The 17,738-nt window shown below is 38.5% G+C and overlaps 1 protein-coding gene across 1 annotated transcript; it reads left to right on the top strand.

Moving 5' to 3' along the window:
• The first annotated feature begins 3,214 nt into the window (after window positions 1-3,214).
• LOC124394203 (tripartite motif-containing protein 16-like) lies at window positions 3,215-16,493 on the top strand. The gene is made up of 7 exons (XM_046862338.1): window positions 3,215-3,281; window positions 9,008-9,897; window positions 11,957-12,052; window positions 12,175-12,408; window positions 12,542-12,701; window positions 15,220-15,279; window positions 15,543-16,493. The coding sequence occupies exons 2-7, from the start codon at window positions 9,208-9,210 to the stop codon at window positions 16,070-16,072; spliced, it is 1,770 nt and encodes a 589-aa protein (XP_046718294.1). The 5' UTR covers window positions 3,215-3,281; window positions 9,008-9,207; the 3' UTR covers window positions 16,073-16,493.
• The last annotated feature ends 1,245 nt before the right edge of the window (window positions 16,494-17,738 follow it).

The following is a 17,738-nucleotide window of genomic DNA, read 5'->3' as shown; positions in this document are numbered from 1 at the left end:
ATGGATATAGACCAGGCTTCAGAAACCAGGAGTAAACCACAATGTCTTTATTGAGGCTAAACCTACAAAAGCAAACTTATCGTGAGTGCTTCATCCGAAGAGGATCCAGGAGCATGGAAGTACGGGAAACACGAGTGGTAGGAAGTCTGGTAGATCTATCATGGCAACGAGTAGATCCGACAGTGAGTGTGGTGGAATCGGGACCTTATAAAGGGTAAAGGAAATGTTGAACAGGTGTAGGTGATTAGAGCAGGGAGAGGCTGAGTAAGAGTTAGAGCCTTGGAGTGAGGCGTGGCTGGTGGTTGCCTGACAGAAAAGGAGAGAAGATGTGATCAGACTCCCTCACTCATACGTGGAGTTGGAAGTTTAATGGTTTGGGGTTGTTTTGGAGCAGTGAAGGTTCCAGAAAAAGTGAAAGTGTCTGGATGCTGAGAGTGTGTAAAGCTGTTCTTCATGCTAAGGGAGGATTTTTCAATGAAAATAAAGTGGAACATCTGGACATATATAGATTTGTTTGGTCAAAGAAAATCTTCATACAGTTACATTAACGAGTTTGTTGCATAGAAACAAAAGGAACATGCAAATGTCCCTCAAAAACCATAAAAGACTTGGTGTTTCCACACTTTTGACAAGTTGTGTAATCTCTCATTCTTTAAACTGTATTTAATCTAAAACAGCATAGACTTTATACAGACCTTTGATTGAACAATATTTTTTTTTATCTCAGATTTTTATCAATGTGCCAGAGGAGACCTTTCTTATTTAATTACCATTTATTTATTTATTTTGGTTTTTTTTTAAACATGCGTATATTAGCCTTTTATTTTTGGCTTGTCAAAGGACTCATTCACACATGTATAATAACTAATAAATTGTCTTACTTTCTAAATACAAATGCCCAATATACAATCAGTTGACAGTACTAAGGATATAATATGCAAGATATTCAAACAGTATCATTCTAATGATTAAAAGCTTCTTGTATTGTACATATATGCTTTTATACGTCTGTGCTTATATGGAGTGTCTGATAATCGGCTGACCAGATGGAAATGGCACAGTGCATTTTATGGCATGATGGACCCCCAGGAGTCTCCCTCTGCAAGGTACTGCAGTTATTTGGGTTACTAAGAATGAGTTGATTGGAAAACAAAATGTTTAACTTGTAGACCAGAAGATTCCAGTTAATGTATGTGAGTGTATCACCTAAATGAGCAAGGGGCCTTTTTGAGTCTGGTTCCGTCCTCACACGTTCCAGTCTTCGCTCCTCACGTGCATCAATGAGCCTCGGCCGTCCACGACCCTGTCTCCGGTTCACCACTGTTCCTTCCTTGGAGCACTTTTGATAGATACTGACCACTGCAGACCAGGAACATCACAAAAGAGCTGCAGTTTTGGAGATGCTCTGACCCAGACGTCTAGACGTAACAATTTGTCAAACTCGCTCAAATCCTTATGCCTATTTTTCCTGCTTCTAACATCAACTTTGAGGACAAATTGATTAAGTCAATTTAATTCATGTTTATTTATATAGCGCTTTTAACAATGAACATTGTCTCAAAGCAGCTTTACACAGAAAATGTGGTGATTAAAAGTGAATATGTTCTTTATAAGTGTAAGTTTGTCCCTGATGAGCGAGCCGGTGGTGACTGTGGTGAAGGAAAAACTCTCCGAGATGCATAAGGAAGAAACCTTGAGAGGAACCAGACTCAAGAGGAAACCTCATCTTCATCTGGGTTGCACCAAATGTCCATTTATAGCAGATATATATGTATATATGCAGATATATATGTTGCGGGGTGCAGTGATGATGATCAGAAGCGAAAAGTTACACCTGATCAGTAAAAATGTATATCCTGAATCTGTGAATTTCTGAAAACATGCTTTGTGAGTTTTCATTGTTAAAAGTGCAAAACAAAAAAAAATTAAATCTATTTGAATCTAGGAATATTTGTGTAAGAAAAAAATCCAAGGATGATAAAGATCTCAATGAAGAAAAAATGTTCAATGTGATAAAGTATGCAAAATACCCCGGGTTCATCAAAGTGCACCTTGAACAACATCAGTTTAAACATTTTATACTTCTGTTCTTTAAACCAGTTTACCTGCCAGTAATGTAAAATAAAAAGGGTTTATTTGTCACATGTACATTACAGCACCGTGAAATTCTGTCTTCTGCAATGTTAGGAAGCAGGGGTCAAAGCACAGGGTCAGCCATCATACAGCACCCCTGGAGCACAGAGGGATAAGGGCCTTGGTCAGGGGCCCATGAGTGGCAGCCTGGCAATGCTGTGACTTGAACCCCTGACCTACTGATCAGTAACCTAGAACCTTAACCAGTGAGATTCCACTACCTCTTATAGTGCAAAATGTGTTTTAACTTTCACTGTTAGTGGTGTATAATACAGTGATACAGTATGTCAGAACGCTCTCAGTAGAGCAGCGATAGAAAGACATTCACCAATGCTGTAGTGTATGTAGTCCAGGTGTGAGATCATCAACAATGTGTGTACCCAAGAACCTGACACCATTAAAAACACTGGTGTTGTGTAACTAAACATTATCCTTAATAACTAAACCTTTTTCTCTCCTTAAAGCCACACCTAACTCTCTCTCTCTCTCTCTCTCTCTCTGAGTGTTTGAGTGCAGGAAAATGCCCAATATTTCACTAAAACCTTTCATCTGTCCAGTGTGTCTGGATCTCCTGAAGGATCTTTGTGGCCGTAGTTTCTGATTGGTGTGCATTAATGGTTGCTTGGATCAGAAGGAGGTGAATGGACTCCTCCAAAACAGACTCAGTTGATTTAATGTTTAATCTTTTATTTTAAGCATTTTTGGTTGTTCATAAAGAAGAGTGAAACAGGTCAGACTTGTCAGTAAAGTTCTCCTACCCAACAACATTCCTCTAGCATTTTACGCACATCGGTCACATTGATTGGACAGAAGATGTTGACGTAAATCTGATTGGTTGGGCACATCTGCTCTGTTATGGGTTTGAATAGATTTTATTTGAGACATGCTTTTATTTAATTTTATAGGTCTATAAAATAAAAGCATTTTGAAATATTTCTGTATGTTTGGTCTGATTCAATCAGAGGATTGTTTGTTCGCTCCTTCTCCATAAAAAGTTTCCCAGCTCTTTGTTTCTCCTGGATGTAAAAAGTCACCCAGCTTCACTTCCAATTATCTCTCCTCTGATGGATTGGGGAAATCTCTCACAGATCTGCAAAAACAAGTCAAGGAAATCTTTGAGGCGGAATTCAACAAAATCCATCCACAAGGTAAAGAAACAATTTTTTCTGGATCTTAGAAATAAATTGTAACACAAATGTATATTATCACACATCCATTCAAATATCATGTACAGTAGTAGGAAAAAGTCCACATTCTCAGTATTTACACTAAAATGCTGCACAGTGTTAATACATATTTGGTCAAAATTTTGGTAGTATCAGCGTCTGGGTTTTAACTGGGTTCAACTGCACTAGAGGCAGCAGTTCCAGCAGTCTGCCACAGGGAGGCGTGTGAACCTCCGAAAATTCATTTTTATTTAAATGTCCAAATAGTACAAAAATTAATATTGCAAAATATAATTTCCCCAAAAAACCTATGCAGAGTTCAAAAGGAAAACTAATAAAACTCCTTAGGAACTCAAATAATTAAAAAAATAATAATTTTCTCAAAAAAAACAAGGCAAACAACAAACAAATACTTACACCAGGCAACTCAGGATCAGGCGTGAGAATAAAAAATGTCAGGAAAACAAACAAGAAACTCAGACAAAAGGGGAACTTTGGCCATGTCCACACATATGTTTTTGTTTAAAAAAGCATATTTTTCTCTCCGTTTCTCTGTCCACACTGAGACAGTGCTTTCAGTCAACGAAAATATAGCTTTTTAAAAACGCGGTTTTAGGGTGTAAAAACAGAGGCTTTTAAAAACGATGCCGCTTTTAGGTGAAAATGGCGTTTTTAAATTGATCCGTATTAGTGTAGACCAGGGGTCACCAACCTTTTTGAAACTGAGAGCTACTTCTTGGGTACCGATTAATGTGAAGGACTACCAGTTTGATACACACAATTTTCAGTTTGATCTGAAATAACTAATTTGCTCAATTTACCTTTTATTATATGTTATTAATAATAATTAATTATATTCATTTATGTGAAGACACTGATCATGTTAATGATTTCTCATAATAATTATCAACAATGATTTAACGGTAGGAAACAGCTATTTTTAGAAAAGGCCCGCGGGCTACTCATGTGGGCTGAAATACACCCAGGCTAATTAGGCACAAGTGGATTCAATGAAAACCAATGAGTGGCATAAGAATACAATGGCGACATCTGGTGGTGCAAAATTGCAAAACAGAAGGAAAATAATTCGCATAAACTCAAAACAAGAACCATCAGACTAGGGGTGTCTACGGTGGCCGAGAAGTGCAAAACACATTAACAAATCCAAAAACACAACAACAAAATTCAGACAAACCGGAAAAGGGAGGTATAGTTTGTAAACGGAAACTTATCAATCATTGGACGAGACACCTGTCATTCAAATATACAGGAAGTACAACATTTTTTTTCTTTTATTTATTTATTTATTTATTTATTTATTTATTTATTTATTTATTTATGTTTTATTAAGCAATTAACCATATACAAACAACATGTCAATAACATGTACAATTTACATTACAATACACAGAACAGGTGCATGAAAATACAAATATATACACATACATAAATACAATTTATAATAATAATAATAATAATAATAATAAAATTAAAGTTAAAAAAGTATACAAATAAATCAATAAATAATCATAAGTAAATCATATTTTTCATTGCATTTTTCTTTTTAATCACTTTTAGGGCTTTTGTAAAAGAAATAAACTCAATATAAAATGCCTAAAAAAACCCGTTGGTTTCAAGTATTTCGATTTTGTATATAAAATTTGAAGTATATAATTAACAAGAAAGTCATCTCTCTTATTGTTTATCACAGTTTGGGTTCCCTGGTGGTCTAGTGGTTAGGATCTGGTGCTCTCACCGGCACGGTCCGGATTCTATTCCTGTTTTTGGATTTGTTGTTTTGTTTTTGGATTTGCTCATTTGTTTTCGTATTTGTTAAAGTGTTTTGCCCTTCTCGGCCACCGTAGGTCTCCAACCTTTTCCACAAAGAGACAGTGTGGGTGCAGGTTTTCATTCAAACCAGGCCAGGGCCACGGCTGATAGTCATTGAAAATGAAAATAATTCGATTTAAGCAGGTGGAATTCGATGTGGACTGGTTTGGTTCCACAACGGCCTGTTGTGAAATAGATTGGACACCGCGGATCTAATGGTTTCTGTTTAGATTGAAGCTCTAAATCAAGTTCAACTTCTTGGAGATGTGTCTGGCTGAGGATCCATAAATCATAAATCAACAGCCTAAAGAGGCTTGAAGTTACTGATCACCTCAAGAACTTTAAGGATGGATTTGGACTGGAAATAATATCAACAGTCTGCTACAATGATTTACTGTGTTACCGCAAAGAGCCACATCATACACATGGGCACACATGAACATCACCCATCCCTTCCTCTAACACACACACACACACACACACACACACACACACACACACACACACACACACACACACCCCTCTGCTCAGCCAGATTTATAGTAAATGTCACACACCAACATAATGACAGAAATTGACTCCTACAGTTTTAAGACCACAGGACAGTCATTTTCAACAATGAAGATTGTGTGCACTGTCTCACACACACACACAAACTCTGTTTAACCAAGTCCACAAACAAAAATATAATAATTTACAATAGTGTTTTTCTTTTACTATGCATGTTACTTAGTGGGACTTTTGGCATTCCTTGCCTTAAACAATCCCCTTCAAATCTGCCTCATATTCCGTTGTTGCCACTCGAAGCAATTCTTTCACGTGTGTGTCAGTCAGAACAGATCGATGCTTTGATTTCACGTGTTTCAGGGTAGAAAACACAGACTTACTTTGTGTTTTTTATGTGCGTGTTCACTTCGCTTGAGTTCAATACGGTATTTTCGTCAAATGCGCATGAGATGAATATACCGCAGGGGTGGGCCATTAATTTTTACAAGGGGCCACATGAGAAACCTGAATTGTGTCAGAGGGCCACACCAACGATAATATTTTAGGGATGCACCGAAATGAAAATTCAATTCAAAAGGCAATGAAATCCATAATTTTGTGTGTTATGCCTTTTGCCTCTGCACCATCACTGGAAAACTTTCCTGCCTTTTCAAAAACGTCCTCTACAAACGGAGTGCACATGCTCAGATTGACTTTACTGTTCTGCGCCGCGTTCTTCTCATATTTAGAAGGCAATCGGGATGTTTGGATTTTAGGTGATAAATTAAACCCGACTTGGAGAAACTCTTTGCAGATACACCCCCTCTTAAAATTTCAGCATTGCATGTTTTGCAAATCGCTCTCCGCACACCGCAGACATGTTGCTCTTATCCAGATAACCGTGTGCTGCTGCGCTTTTTTATTGCGTCATTACAATTGTGTTTCTGCCGTGTTGTTTCGGTGATTTGGGTATTTCGACCGAAAATTTTCGGTGCATCGCTGTAATTTATGATTGGCCTCCGCGGGCCGGACAGAGACGTACAAAGAGCCGGATGTGGCCCACGGCCCGTAGTTTGCCCAGGTCTGATATACCGCAAAGTTTTCCAGTAGAGGCAAAAAATACCGTAATGAACTCAAGCGAAGCGAACACGCACATTAAAAATCAAACATAAACTTCGATATGAACGTAAGAGCCGCATGAAACCAGCCAAAGAGCCACATGCGGCTTGCGAGCCTCGGGTTGGCCACCCCTGGTTTAGGACCACAGGTTACATGAACTGCGCCCATCACTGAACAATGATGGAACTATAATGAATGTACATTTGGTGATGTAGACGAGGATGGGTTCCTTTTTGAGTGTGGTTCCTCTCAAGGTTTCTTCAGAGTGTGTGTGGATGCTGTTATTGGGAGGAACTCTGTCCTTCTACAGCATCTCAGAGATGATGAGGCCCCTCCACAGTATCCACACCACATTCGCTCAGCCTCTATACACTGAATTCTGTATGTGGATTTATTGCTCAACTGTAAGCTTCTGTGATCCAAAATGAAAGTAAAAAAATGGTCAGAATTTATTCCTCCCTCAAGTACAATTGTGTGATGAAACTGTACACATTTCTTTCGGCTTCGATGAAACTGTAATGCTAAATAAAAATTTCACAGGTCTTTTTTTGCACAAGAATTTTGATGCTCTACATGGCAGGTGCATCACGCAATCATCTCAGAGGTGTTTCTACAATGATTAAAGTTTTTCTATCAGGGTTTCCGTGGAGTCTTTAAAAGTCAAAAATTGGAAAATCTAAATTTTAGGCCTTAAAAAGTCGCTGTTCTGGGTCGTAAATAATTTTAAACAGGTCTTAATTTTCCGATGTCCAGGTAACGCTGCCTTTGACGCTCACAGAAATGCTTGCGCAGCACTTTTAAATGTTTTTTGTTTGTTCGTTTCCGTGGTGTTGTAGTTCTTTCTTTCCAAATATAATTCACTGTATTACGACTACAAATGAGACCAACGTGCAACAGCCAATCAGCTTTCTGAGATTAGTGTGAATTTCAGACGTAAAAAAGATTTTATTTCCCAGCTATAGGAAAGTGCAATTTTAGATTAGATTAGATTAGATATAACTTTATTGTCATTGTGCAAGGTACATGTACAGAGCCAATGAAATGCAGTGATAGCGATACATGACTTAATATAGGGCTCAGTTAGGGCCAGTAGCTAACAACGTATTTGTGCTTGTTTTTTTTATGTTGTTATAAACTCTCAAATTTAATTTTTAAAGGTCTTAAATAGTCTTACATTTGACTTGGTGAAACCTGCAGCAGAAACTCTCCACTCACTCTGTGGTCAGTTGGGTGACTGGTGCTGGAGACATCGATCTCTTTATGCTCTGATAAGTAGAAATTGAGGGAACAACCATTCATTTTAAACATTTAAATAGTATTTATTTCTTTAATAATTGAACTTAAAGTTATTTTTTATTGTTTAGAAAATGGTTTGCTTAAAATCTGTACTTGAGGTGTTTGTCTTTAAAACATGTTCTTGGTTTGACGCATTCATGTTTAAGTGGAACTGCAGTGCATACTGTATTTTTCTGTAGGACATTTACGATGTATTATTTAATACGATTTGAGATTTCATATAGTTTATTTTCCAAATGTTTTGATTTCCTGTGCCTTTTAATGAGTTTATATGATTTCTGCCAACATTCTGAACAAGAAAAACGTGAATCTCAGCTGTTAGTTAGAAATTGGGCTGAAAAAAGAATCAAACTAACAAACAAACTAAAATGATAAAATAATTTGGGAAAAGATAGAAAGCTTGTACCAAAGTCTAAATTATACTCATCATTTTCCAACTTTAAAACTTGAACTATCGACTTCCTGCCAGTTTCCAGGAGGTGAACAGTCACAGAGATCACACTTTCTCCTAATTCTGATGTTTGATGTGAACATTAACTGAAGCTCTTGACTTCTTTCCGCACTTTGGATATTGTGCTACAACCAGATGATTGACTGATTGTATACTTGTGAATTTTCAGGTGTTATAAAATGGACATTGCACACGGTGACCTCTGACTGTACACTCGCACTTTATTTTACTCTGTTCTACATTTTTTAACACATCTACCTCAACTTTATTGCACCTTAACTCTGCAGTGTTTAATGTTTACTCTTTATTTACGTCTAATGTTCACTCCTCCTGTTCACAGTCTATGCACCTTGGTCCATTAGTAATGACATTCCGTTCTTATGTACACTGTGCAAGTGGAAGAATGTCAATAAAGCTTGAGTTGAGTTGAAAATAATGTGTACAGTATGGAGACTTGTGAATGTAGAGTGCAGTCTTCTTGAGCCAGAAATACTGAATAATTCTTTGTTAAACGTCCCTTCTTTAGAACACTGCAACTCTCCTTTTGTCATTCCATTTCCTCATGCACTTCTTACAATGGGATGGATTCTTATCTTTCCAAACAATCTTTGCACAAATACAATGACAAGTGCTGAAAGATTTCTGGATGTTCATCACAAATGTAAGGCTTGAGGGAACAAACTGACACAAAGAAATAATCTATTTCCTTTAGACTAAAGGTTCTCCATGTATTTCACCCCCACTGTCAGTCACACTGAACAGGATGTTCTTTTAAGAGAAAGTGAAACTGAAAGCTCTCTGCATCTCTCGGTGTGTCAGTGTAAGAAAATGGCAGACGGCTGGTTTTCAGAACAGGATCAGTTCAGCTGTGCTATATGTCTGGATCTCCTGAAGGATCCAGTGACTCTCCATTGTGGCCACAGTTACTGTAAGGTGTGTATTAATGGCTTTTGGAATGAGGAAGACGTGAAGGGCGTGTACAGCTGCCCTCAGTGTAGAGAGACGTTCACTCCGAGGCCTGTTCTACGTAGGAACAACATGCTGGCTGAAATGCTAAAGATACTAAAGAAGACTGAACCCCAAGCTGCTCCTCCTGCTCACTGTTATGCTGGACCTGGAGATGTAGACTGTGATTCCTGCACTGGCAGGAAACTCAAAGCTGTCAAATCCTGTCTGGTGTGTCTGGCCTCGTATTGTGAAGATCATCTTAAACCTCACTATCAGTCTCAGGCTTTTAAGAAGCACAGGTTAGTTGAAGCCTGTGTAGATCTCCAAAAGAGGATCTGCGGTGAGCACAACATACTGATCGAGATCTACTGCCGTACTGACCAAAGCTTCATCTGTTACTGGTGTACGACAGATAAACACAGTGGTCATGATACAGTTGCAGCAAAAGCAGAACGAATTGAAAAACAGGTAAGGCATCATTTTTTTTTATGTAATTATTTATATGACATTAATTGTTATTCAAAATTCAAAGCATTGTTGTTGATACAAAAGTACTTAGACGTTCAGATCACACTGTGTATTTTAAACAGCCAACAACCATCTTACAGCATTTTACAGCTGCACAATGTCCATAAAAACTTTAAATAAAAAAATTATATAATTTTAAATATAAAAAAATATATATTTACAGCATTTGGCAGATGCCCTTATCCTGAGTGACTTACAATTATCTCATTTATACAAGTGAGCAGTTGAGGGTTTAGGGCCTTGCTCAGGGGCCCAACAGTCCAAATATACAAGAGTTAGCAAACAGAGCAACAAAGGGCAGAGCAAAAACACAAACCAAGAAACAGTCCAGAGTTCAAACCAGTAACAAGTGAGGCAAAGTATAACAGGTACAGGAACAGGATAAGGAACAGGATCAGGCTCCAGAGCAGGCAGGGTGGCAAGAATAGTCGCAAGGACATGAAGAGCCAGTGAGCTAATCCAGATGGGAGTAAAAGTCTTTCTGTCCTTAAATACTGGGTGGCACGAGAAAAACGTCAAGATGGCCATGAAATCAGAAGTCAGTGCTGAGAGCTCAGAAAACCCAGACTGAGGTTTATTTAAAGCCTCCACCTAAACAACATAAACCATGTAGTTGAGTTAAAGTAGATCCACTCTGTAAAATATGAGTCTACTAAAAGTAAAAGTAAAAAAGTAAAAGTACAAACGTGTTTGCCTTCAAATGTACTTAAGTATCCAAAGTACTATGATTTATTATAACTATAATGTTCATATGATCATTTTTATCACAAGACTCTTCACTTAATCACCTCAGTTTATGTGTAAAGACTCAAATGTGACTCTCAGCACACTGATCTATTAATAGAATGATATTAATGACTCAAACACTGATTGATTTCTATTACAATCATCATGAACACAAAACCTTCTTTTAATCACGTAATTAAGGTTTCGTGTGTTGTGGTGAGTTCGAGTCTGGAGTTTCTTCATCATTTATTCCTCTCTAAATGTTCTGCTTGATGTTGAACTGATGCTGAACTGTATGTTGGTGATCAGTAGCTGCACCAAGCGCCGATCAGAACACGTGTAAAACAGAGCGTGCGCTCGATCCTGATTGGTGACTCGCTGCGTGTTTCACCAGTTACGTTTTTATCCTTATAAATAAAAAGAAACGACAAAATGTAGTTGAGTAAAAATTTCAAAATTTGACTTTGAAGTTAAAGTAAAAGTCTCCCTAAATGGAAAAACTTCAGTAAAGTACAGATATGCAAAAAAGCTACGAAAGTACAGTAACAAATTAAATTGACTTCTTTACTGTCCACCACTGGAAACTAATAAAATTAACAAAAAAATAAACTAAATTATAATAAGAAAATATGTGAGTGTAAATGGCTGCAAATTAATTAGAACAGAATAAAAGAATCCAAAAACAAATATAATAAATGAAGTGTACAAATGAAAAAGTGTTGAACAATTACAAAGCAGCATTGCGATGATCCTTTTTAAGTTTTCTAGCATGTTAAAGAATTATTTTTTTTCTAGATGAAATAAACCATTTCCATAATTTAATACCCCTAAATCTCAAATATTGACCTGTACAAGTGAGAATTTGAGAAAGATGAAAATTGACAATTACATAACAGTGAATCTGTGAATTTGCTTTCAAATGAATACATTTGCTCTGGAATGTTCTCCTTACTTAAATATATCTTATACATGGAAACATATTTGGAAAATATTAATATAATAAATAGTAAAGATTTCCGTATATATACATTTGTTCGGGTTGCACAAATTCTAACAAAACACTTTTACAAAACAAAAAAAGATAAAAAAAAAAAAAGGGTTCTCGCCCAAACTATATTACAAAATGAAAAGCATCACAGAAACTTGCAAAAACATGCAGCATATGAAATATTCGCCAAAACCCACCTTCAACTGAAAGAGAGTGACGTGTCCTATGATGCAAAATGCACAATGCCACAATGCATATTTTTTTACTATTTTTATTTGCTCTCAGAATGAGTTGAAGGAGGAGCAGATGAAATCCCATCAAAGGATCCAAGAGAAGCAGAAGAAAATGGAGGAGCTGAAACAGACAGTGGAGAGTATTAAGGTAAGGAGTGATTCTTTGGATCGCTGCCATACTTAAATGTAAACTATTACTGAGATCTTGATCTGAAAATGTTTTGAATGCACTGTTTAGTGACTTTAAATTAATCGACATTCTCCTAACAGACGCGTGCCCAAGCAGCAGTAGATGATAATGAGATTATCTTCACTGAACTGATTAGCTCCATGGAGAAAAGGCGCACGGAGGTGACGGAGATGATCAGAGCTCAGGAGAAAACTGAACTGAGTCGGGCTGAATCGCTCCTGAAACATGTGGAGCAGGAGATCGCTGATCTTCAGAGGAGAGTCAGTGAGCTTGAGCAGCTTTCACACACACCTGATCACATCCACTTCCTCCAGGTAACACTCACTGTCTGATCTACAGAGGGCGCTGTTCCACATGTTCTTGTCTAAGATCACAAGTGTGTCTTTGGTCTGATTCAGTCTGAGATCCATTCGTTCCTCTCCTCTATGATGTGTTTCCTCTCTGTAGGGTTTCCAGTCTCTCTGTGTTTCTCCTGGATGTGACGACTCACCCAGCTTCACCATCAATCAACATCTCTCATTCAATAGAGTGAAGAAATTTGTCTTAGATCTGAAAAAGCAAGTTGAGGCCATCTGCCAGGAGGAATTCAACAAAATCTCTCCACAAGGTAAAGGAACAAACATTGAATTGAACATTGAACAGTGAATTGAAGATAAAGAGGAAATTTATCACAAATTCACAAACCACTTACATTTTTGGAGAAAAATCATAGTCCCGGTCATGTAATATAATGAGAGATGGATAAAATTTCAAATAAAACTGGAACACGCTCCTGAGTATAATGCTCTGAAATAATGTGTGTAATCAGTCAAAAATTGGATACTGGCGGTTAAAGCCACTAAACAGTGCATTCAAAACATTTTCAGATCAAGATGTCATCATAGCCAGGAAGTATAAAATGCACATGGAGTGAAGCCATCTTCAGCTTCAGTTTGTTTATGAAATGCTCTGTGTGTATGTGTTGTATTTGCCAATTGTTTGACTATAAAAAAAAAAAATAAATAAATAAAAGGAAAGCAAGAAGGGGGACCCGGCTCATGAGCAGAAAGTCCCTCTGTCCAGTAAGCTGGACGAGCGCTCGTGTCGCAACCTCCATTTCGGGATCTCATGTTCTTTCCAGACCTGCACAGTGAGGTGTCATGGTCATGGCGAAGCCCCTGCAGCCCCTTTTTGATGCTGTATTCTCACGTCACGGGGCGGAAAGTACACTGGTATGAGCGATGCCGCGGGTTGAAGAGACGCTTGTGAGCTATCTCTCTCCCGGGATTGCCTCCTCCCTCAAGCCCCTGACATTACCCACGAAAACTCTGTGTAATACGTCGGCGCTTGTGGGTAAGGCTTACGCTTCGGCAGGTCAAACTGCTGCATCCCTGCACCCCATGGCGGTCCTGCAGGCGTATCAGGCTGAACTTTTGCACTAACTGGATGTGGGAGGTGCCCCGGGCGGCCAGTTCACGAGCTCCGCCGTATGGCAGACCAGGCCCTCAGACTAAAGAGGCTGCTAGGGCTATTGACTGGTCCATGGCCGCCCTCATCTTGACAAAGAGGCACCTCTGGCTCACTCTCTCCAAAATCCCACTCACTCCTTCAGGAGTAAGAAACAAGCGGTGGCATCTCAGCAGTACCTCCTATGCCGCTCTCACGGGGCTGCTCGCTGGGCATAGCCCCAACCCCAACCCACCACCTCCCATCACGTCTCTCACTCCCCCTGTCAGTGATCCTGCACAACTGCCAAAGCCCCATGATGTGAAAAAATCTGAGGACTGTCATCTTCAATAAGAGGGCTAGGACGAAAAAGTCTTGATATAGGACGTTCTGCGGATCAGTTTGTGAATGGGCTCGTTGCACCGCAGTATCCGTGAACGCCCTGCCCTGGCCCGCTCAGGGACCTGGTCCGTTACCTCTGCCACTGAATGTGCATCAGGGCACGGCCAGCTCCAGCGAGCATCCTCCTCGGTCTCCACCCAGCCTCGTAGTGGTCCAGGAGAACTCGCCGCCTCGCTTCAGGGCACTGCCCCGGCTCTAGGCACACCAGAGTTCAGTCTCAAGAGATCAATACCCCCTGTAAGTGCAGAAAATGTATGTCTTTTGTTTTTTTTTGGTATGCATTTCCCGATATGTTGGTCGCACAGGTGTAAGTGGGCATTTAAGTAATTAGTGTTGCCCTCTTAGTAAGTGCATAGAGAGGGGGTGAGTTGGTGGGAACACTTACTTTTTGTCTACAATTTCAAATGTTTTACTCTGATTGATTTTATTCAACCTAACATCAAGAAATCTACATGGTTTTAAATGCTGAGAAATGAAACGCGTCACAGAGTTTGTCCTGCTGCTTAGCCTCTCGGTGGCTATAGGTTGCCGCTATACTCCCTAAGAGATTTCCTGGCAGCCTGGATAGCTCTGCCAGACGTGTCTCAGTGGGTCCTGCCCAATCTGGAGCGAGGCTATTCGATTAATTCCAAGTTTTGTCCGGCCCATTTCAACGGGGTTCTTCCCGCTCAGGTTTGCACCAAGCAGGCTCTGGTCATGGAACAAGAGGTAAACACTCTCCTGAGGAAGGAGGCTATTGAGGTGGAAGGTCAGACAAGGACAGCCTCTCACTGTCAAGCAGTTACAGAAACTGAACACCTAAGTCCATAGCACGGGTCCCTGGAGAAAGTCTGACCAACTGCTTGTCTGCTACGGCCCTCCGAGGAGAGGCCTCCCTGCCAATAAGCAGACACTTACCTTAAAAGCTTTAATGCAGATAATTTTTTTTATTATTGTTGAAAATAAAAAACAAAACTACCAAAAGTAGTACAACAATTAAAAAAAAATCATGAGTATATTCACACTATTTGGATCATATTCTGTGCTTTTTAGCCTCCAATTTTTGCTATAATCAGCTCCACTGATTCAAACACAAGGGTGTTAGTAAAGTCAGGTACTGATGTAGCTAAAAAGGTGAGGAGACCTGGGGTGTTCAATAGAGTCGAAGCTCTATAGCAGGAGATCTTCCACATATTTAAACCTATGAAAAGCACATTTTCATGGAGCTGGCTTTTGGACCATTGTGATGCTGTATATGGTGCAAATGTTTGGGAATTTCATCATTTTTATGTCTCCATTATGTCTCTGTGTTTCCACAGCTTCAGCAGTTCAGATGATTTTACCCTCAGAACTGAAGAGCAGAGAAGATTTTCTGCAGTGTAGGTGTAACACACACACCCTCTCACACACACACACACACACACACACACACACACACACACACACAGATACAGAGTGTGTTAACATGTATTGTTGATCTAAATCTGATCCATTCCTCTCTGATGACTGATGATGTGTAATATTTAAAATAGTTCATGTAGAGCAGCATTAGGAGAACAGAAACACACACAGGTGTCTCACACACACGCACTTATTATAAATCTTGTGATTAACATCAAACCTGTGGATTTTATTGTTCTAGATTTCTGTTATCTGACTCTGGAACCCAACACCCTACATTACCGACTCATTCTCTCTGAGAACAACAGAGCGGTGCATTGGAGTGATACAAAACAACGATATTTTGAGCATCCTGAGAGGTTTGACTACTGGGTCCAGGTGTTGTGTAGGGAGAGTGTGTGTGGACGCTGTTACTGGGAGGTGGAGTGGAACAGTAAGAGCTGGGTCTACATATCAGTCTCATATAAAAATATCAGCAGGAAAGGAGGAGGTTATGAGTGTGGCTTTGGATGCAACAGTCAGTCCTGGAGTCTGGTGTGTTCCTCTTCCTCGGTCTCTTTCTGGCATGACTACTACGAGACTGTGCTTCCAGGTCCAGCGTCCCCCAGAATAGGAGTGTATGTGGATCACAGTGCAGGAACTCTGTCCTTCTACAGCGTCTCTGATACGATGAGCCTCCTCCACAGAGTCCACACCACATTCACTCAGCCGCTATACGCTGGATTCTGGATTGGTTCCCACTCAGCTTTGAGACTGTGTGATCGAAAATGAAATGTTTGTAAAATGTTTTATAAATTTAAATGAAATGTGACCCAGCAGAATATTTAACTACATACATGTTTTGAGATTTATTATACTCCCAATGTACAAGATTATAAGAAAAATCTTTGGCTTTGAGAAAGTGGTAGCTCAGATCTTAAGATGTTAGCCCTCTGAGTAGAAGGTTGTGAGTTCAAATCCCATCACCACTAATCTACCACTTCTAGGCCCTAAGTGATTAAATAAAATAATTGTAAGGTACTTTGGATGAGGTTGTCTGAAAAATGACTTTGTTCTGTATTAAATGTCATTTGATGTTGTGTTCATGAGGAGGGAAGGTTGTAAATGGTAGAATGGAAACTGTTATGGATGTTCTAGTATTGCTTTTCATTCTGCATTCCGTATACATGTTCTGTGGTGTGTTAACCATATGCATGTGTGTATGTATATATATATATATATATATATATATATATATATATATATATATATATATATATATATATATATATATATATACATATATATATATATATATATACATATATATATATATATATATATATATATATACATATATATGTATATATATATATATATATATATATATATATATATATATATATATATATATATATATATATATATATATATATATATATATATATATATATATATATATATATATATATATATATATATATATATATGTGTGTGTGTGTGTGTGTGTATGTATGTGTATGTATATGTGTATGTATATGTGTGTATGTATATATGTATGTATGTATATATATGTTTTTTTTTGGGTGAGTGTAAACGTGGACGTTTACTTTAGAGGGGGGACGCATGTAAAAGACTTTTTGGGTGTAATTGTGTGTGATAGCTCAAGAGGGGGCTGTGTTCATTTTATAGGTGGTATAGTTTTCTTTTTTTCCCTCGGGACTTGCCGTAAGCAAGAAATATATATTATTGCACCTGCGCACAGTGATGCTGTTCGGGTCTGCAAGCACAATAAAAAGTCGGACTGGTTGTTTCACAGAATCCTGCTTCCGTTTCTGTTATTTTCCTAGTGAAAAGTATTTATAGGCGAACTTGCCCCTTTTCAAAACGCTCGGTTACAGTAGCTTAGTGGTAAAACCATTGGACTTTGAAGCTAAATGTCATGAGTTCAAAACCCAGCCACACCCAGCAGCCTGTCCTGGACCCCTGAGGAAGGCCCTTAACCACATAGCTGCTTAGTTATATGAATGAGAAATGTACTGTGCGACTGCCAAATGCCATAAATGTGTATGTAAAATGTGGTAAATGTAAATGCACTGAAAGAAAACACCAAAATGTGGAAAAAGATCAAATTCAAATAAACAGAACCATGTCAAAAGTCCAGCTAACAAAGTTCCCCAATGTGCAGAAGAACGCCAAAATCTAGAAACAAATGAACGTTATAGATGCAGAATAGTGCAGTCTTCAGTAAAGGCAGTAAAACATTATTTGTTATAAAAAGTACAGAGCCAGATAACTAGGTATTATTTACATTTGATCGTTACTGATACGGTACTTTTTATCAATACTGTTATCGATTCTACTGTTTGTAATTTTGGTGCAAAGAGAAATGATGTTGAAAATGTTTTATTACTGCTGAACTTTAGTACTGCAGTTCACAAATGTTTCTAAGAAAACA

Source organism: Silurus meridionalis, chromosome 12 (assembly GCF_014805685.1).
Source record: "Silurus meridionalis isolate SWU-2019-XX chromosome 12, ASM1480568v1, whole genome shotgun sequence".
Classification (NCBI taxonomy): Eukaryota; Metazoa; Chordata; class Actinopteri; order Siluriformes; family Siluridae; genus Silurus; species Silurus meridionalis.
This window is presented reverse-complemented; position numbering and strand designations above follow the sequence as displayed.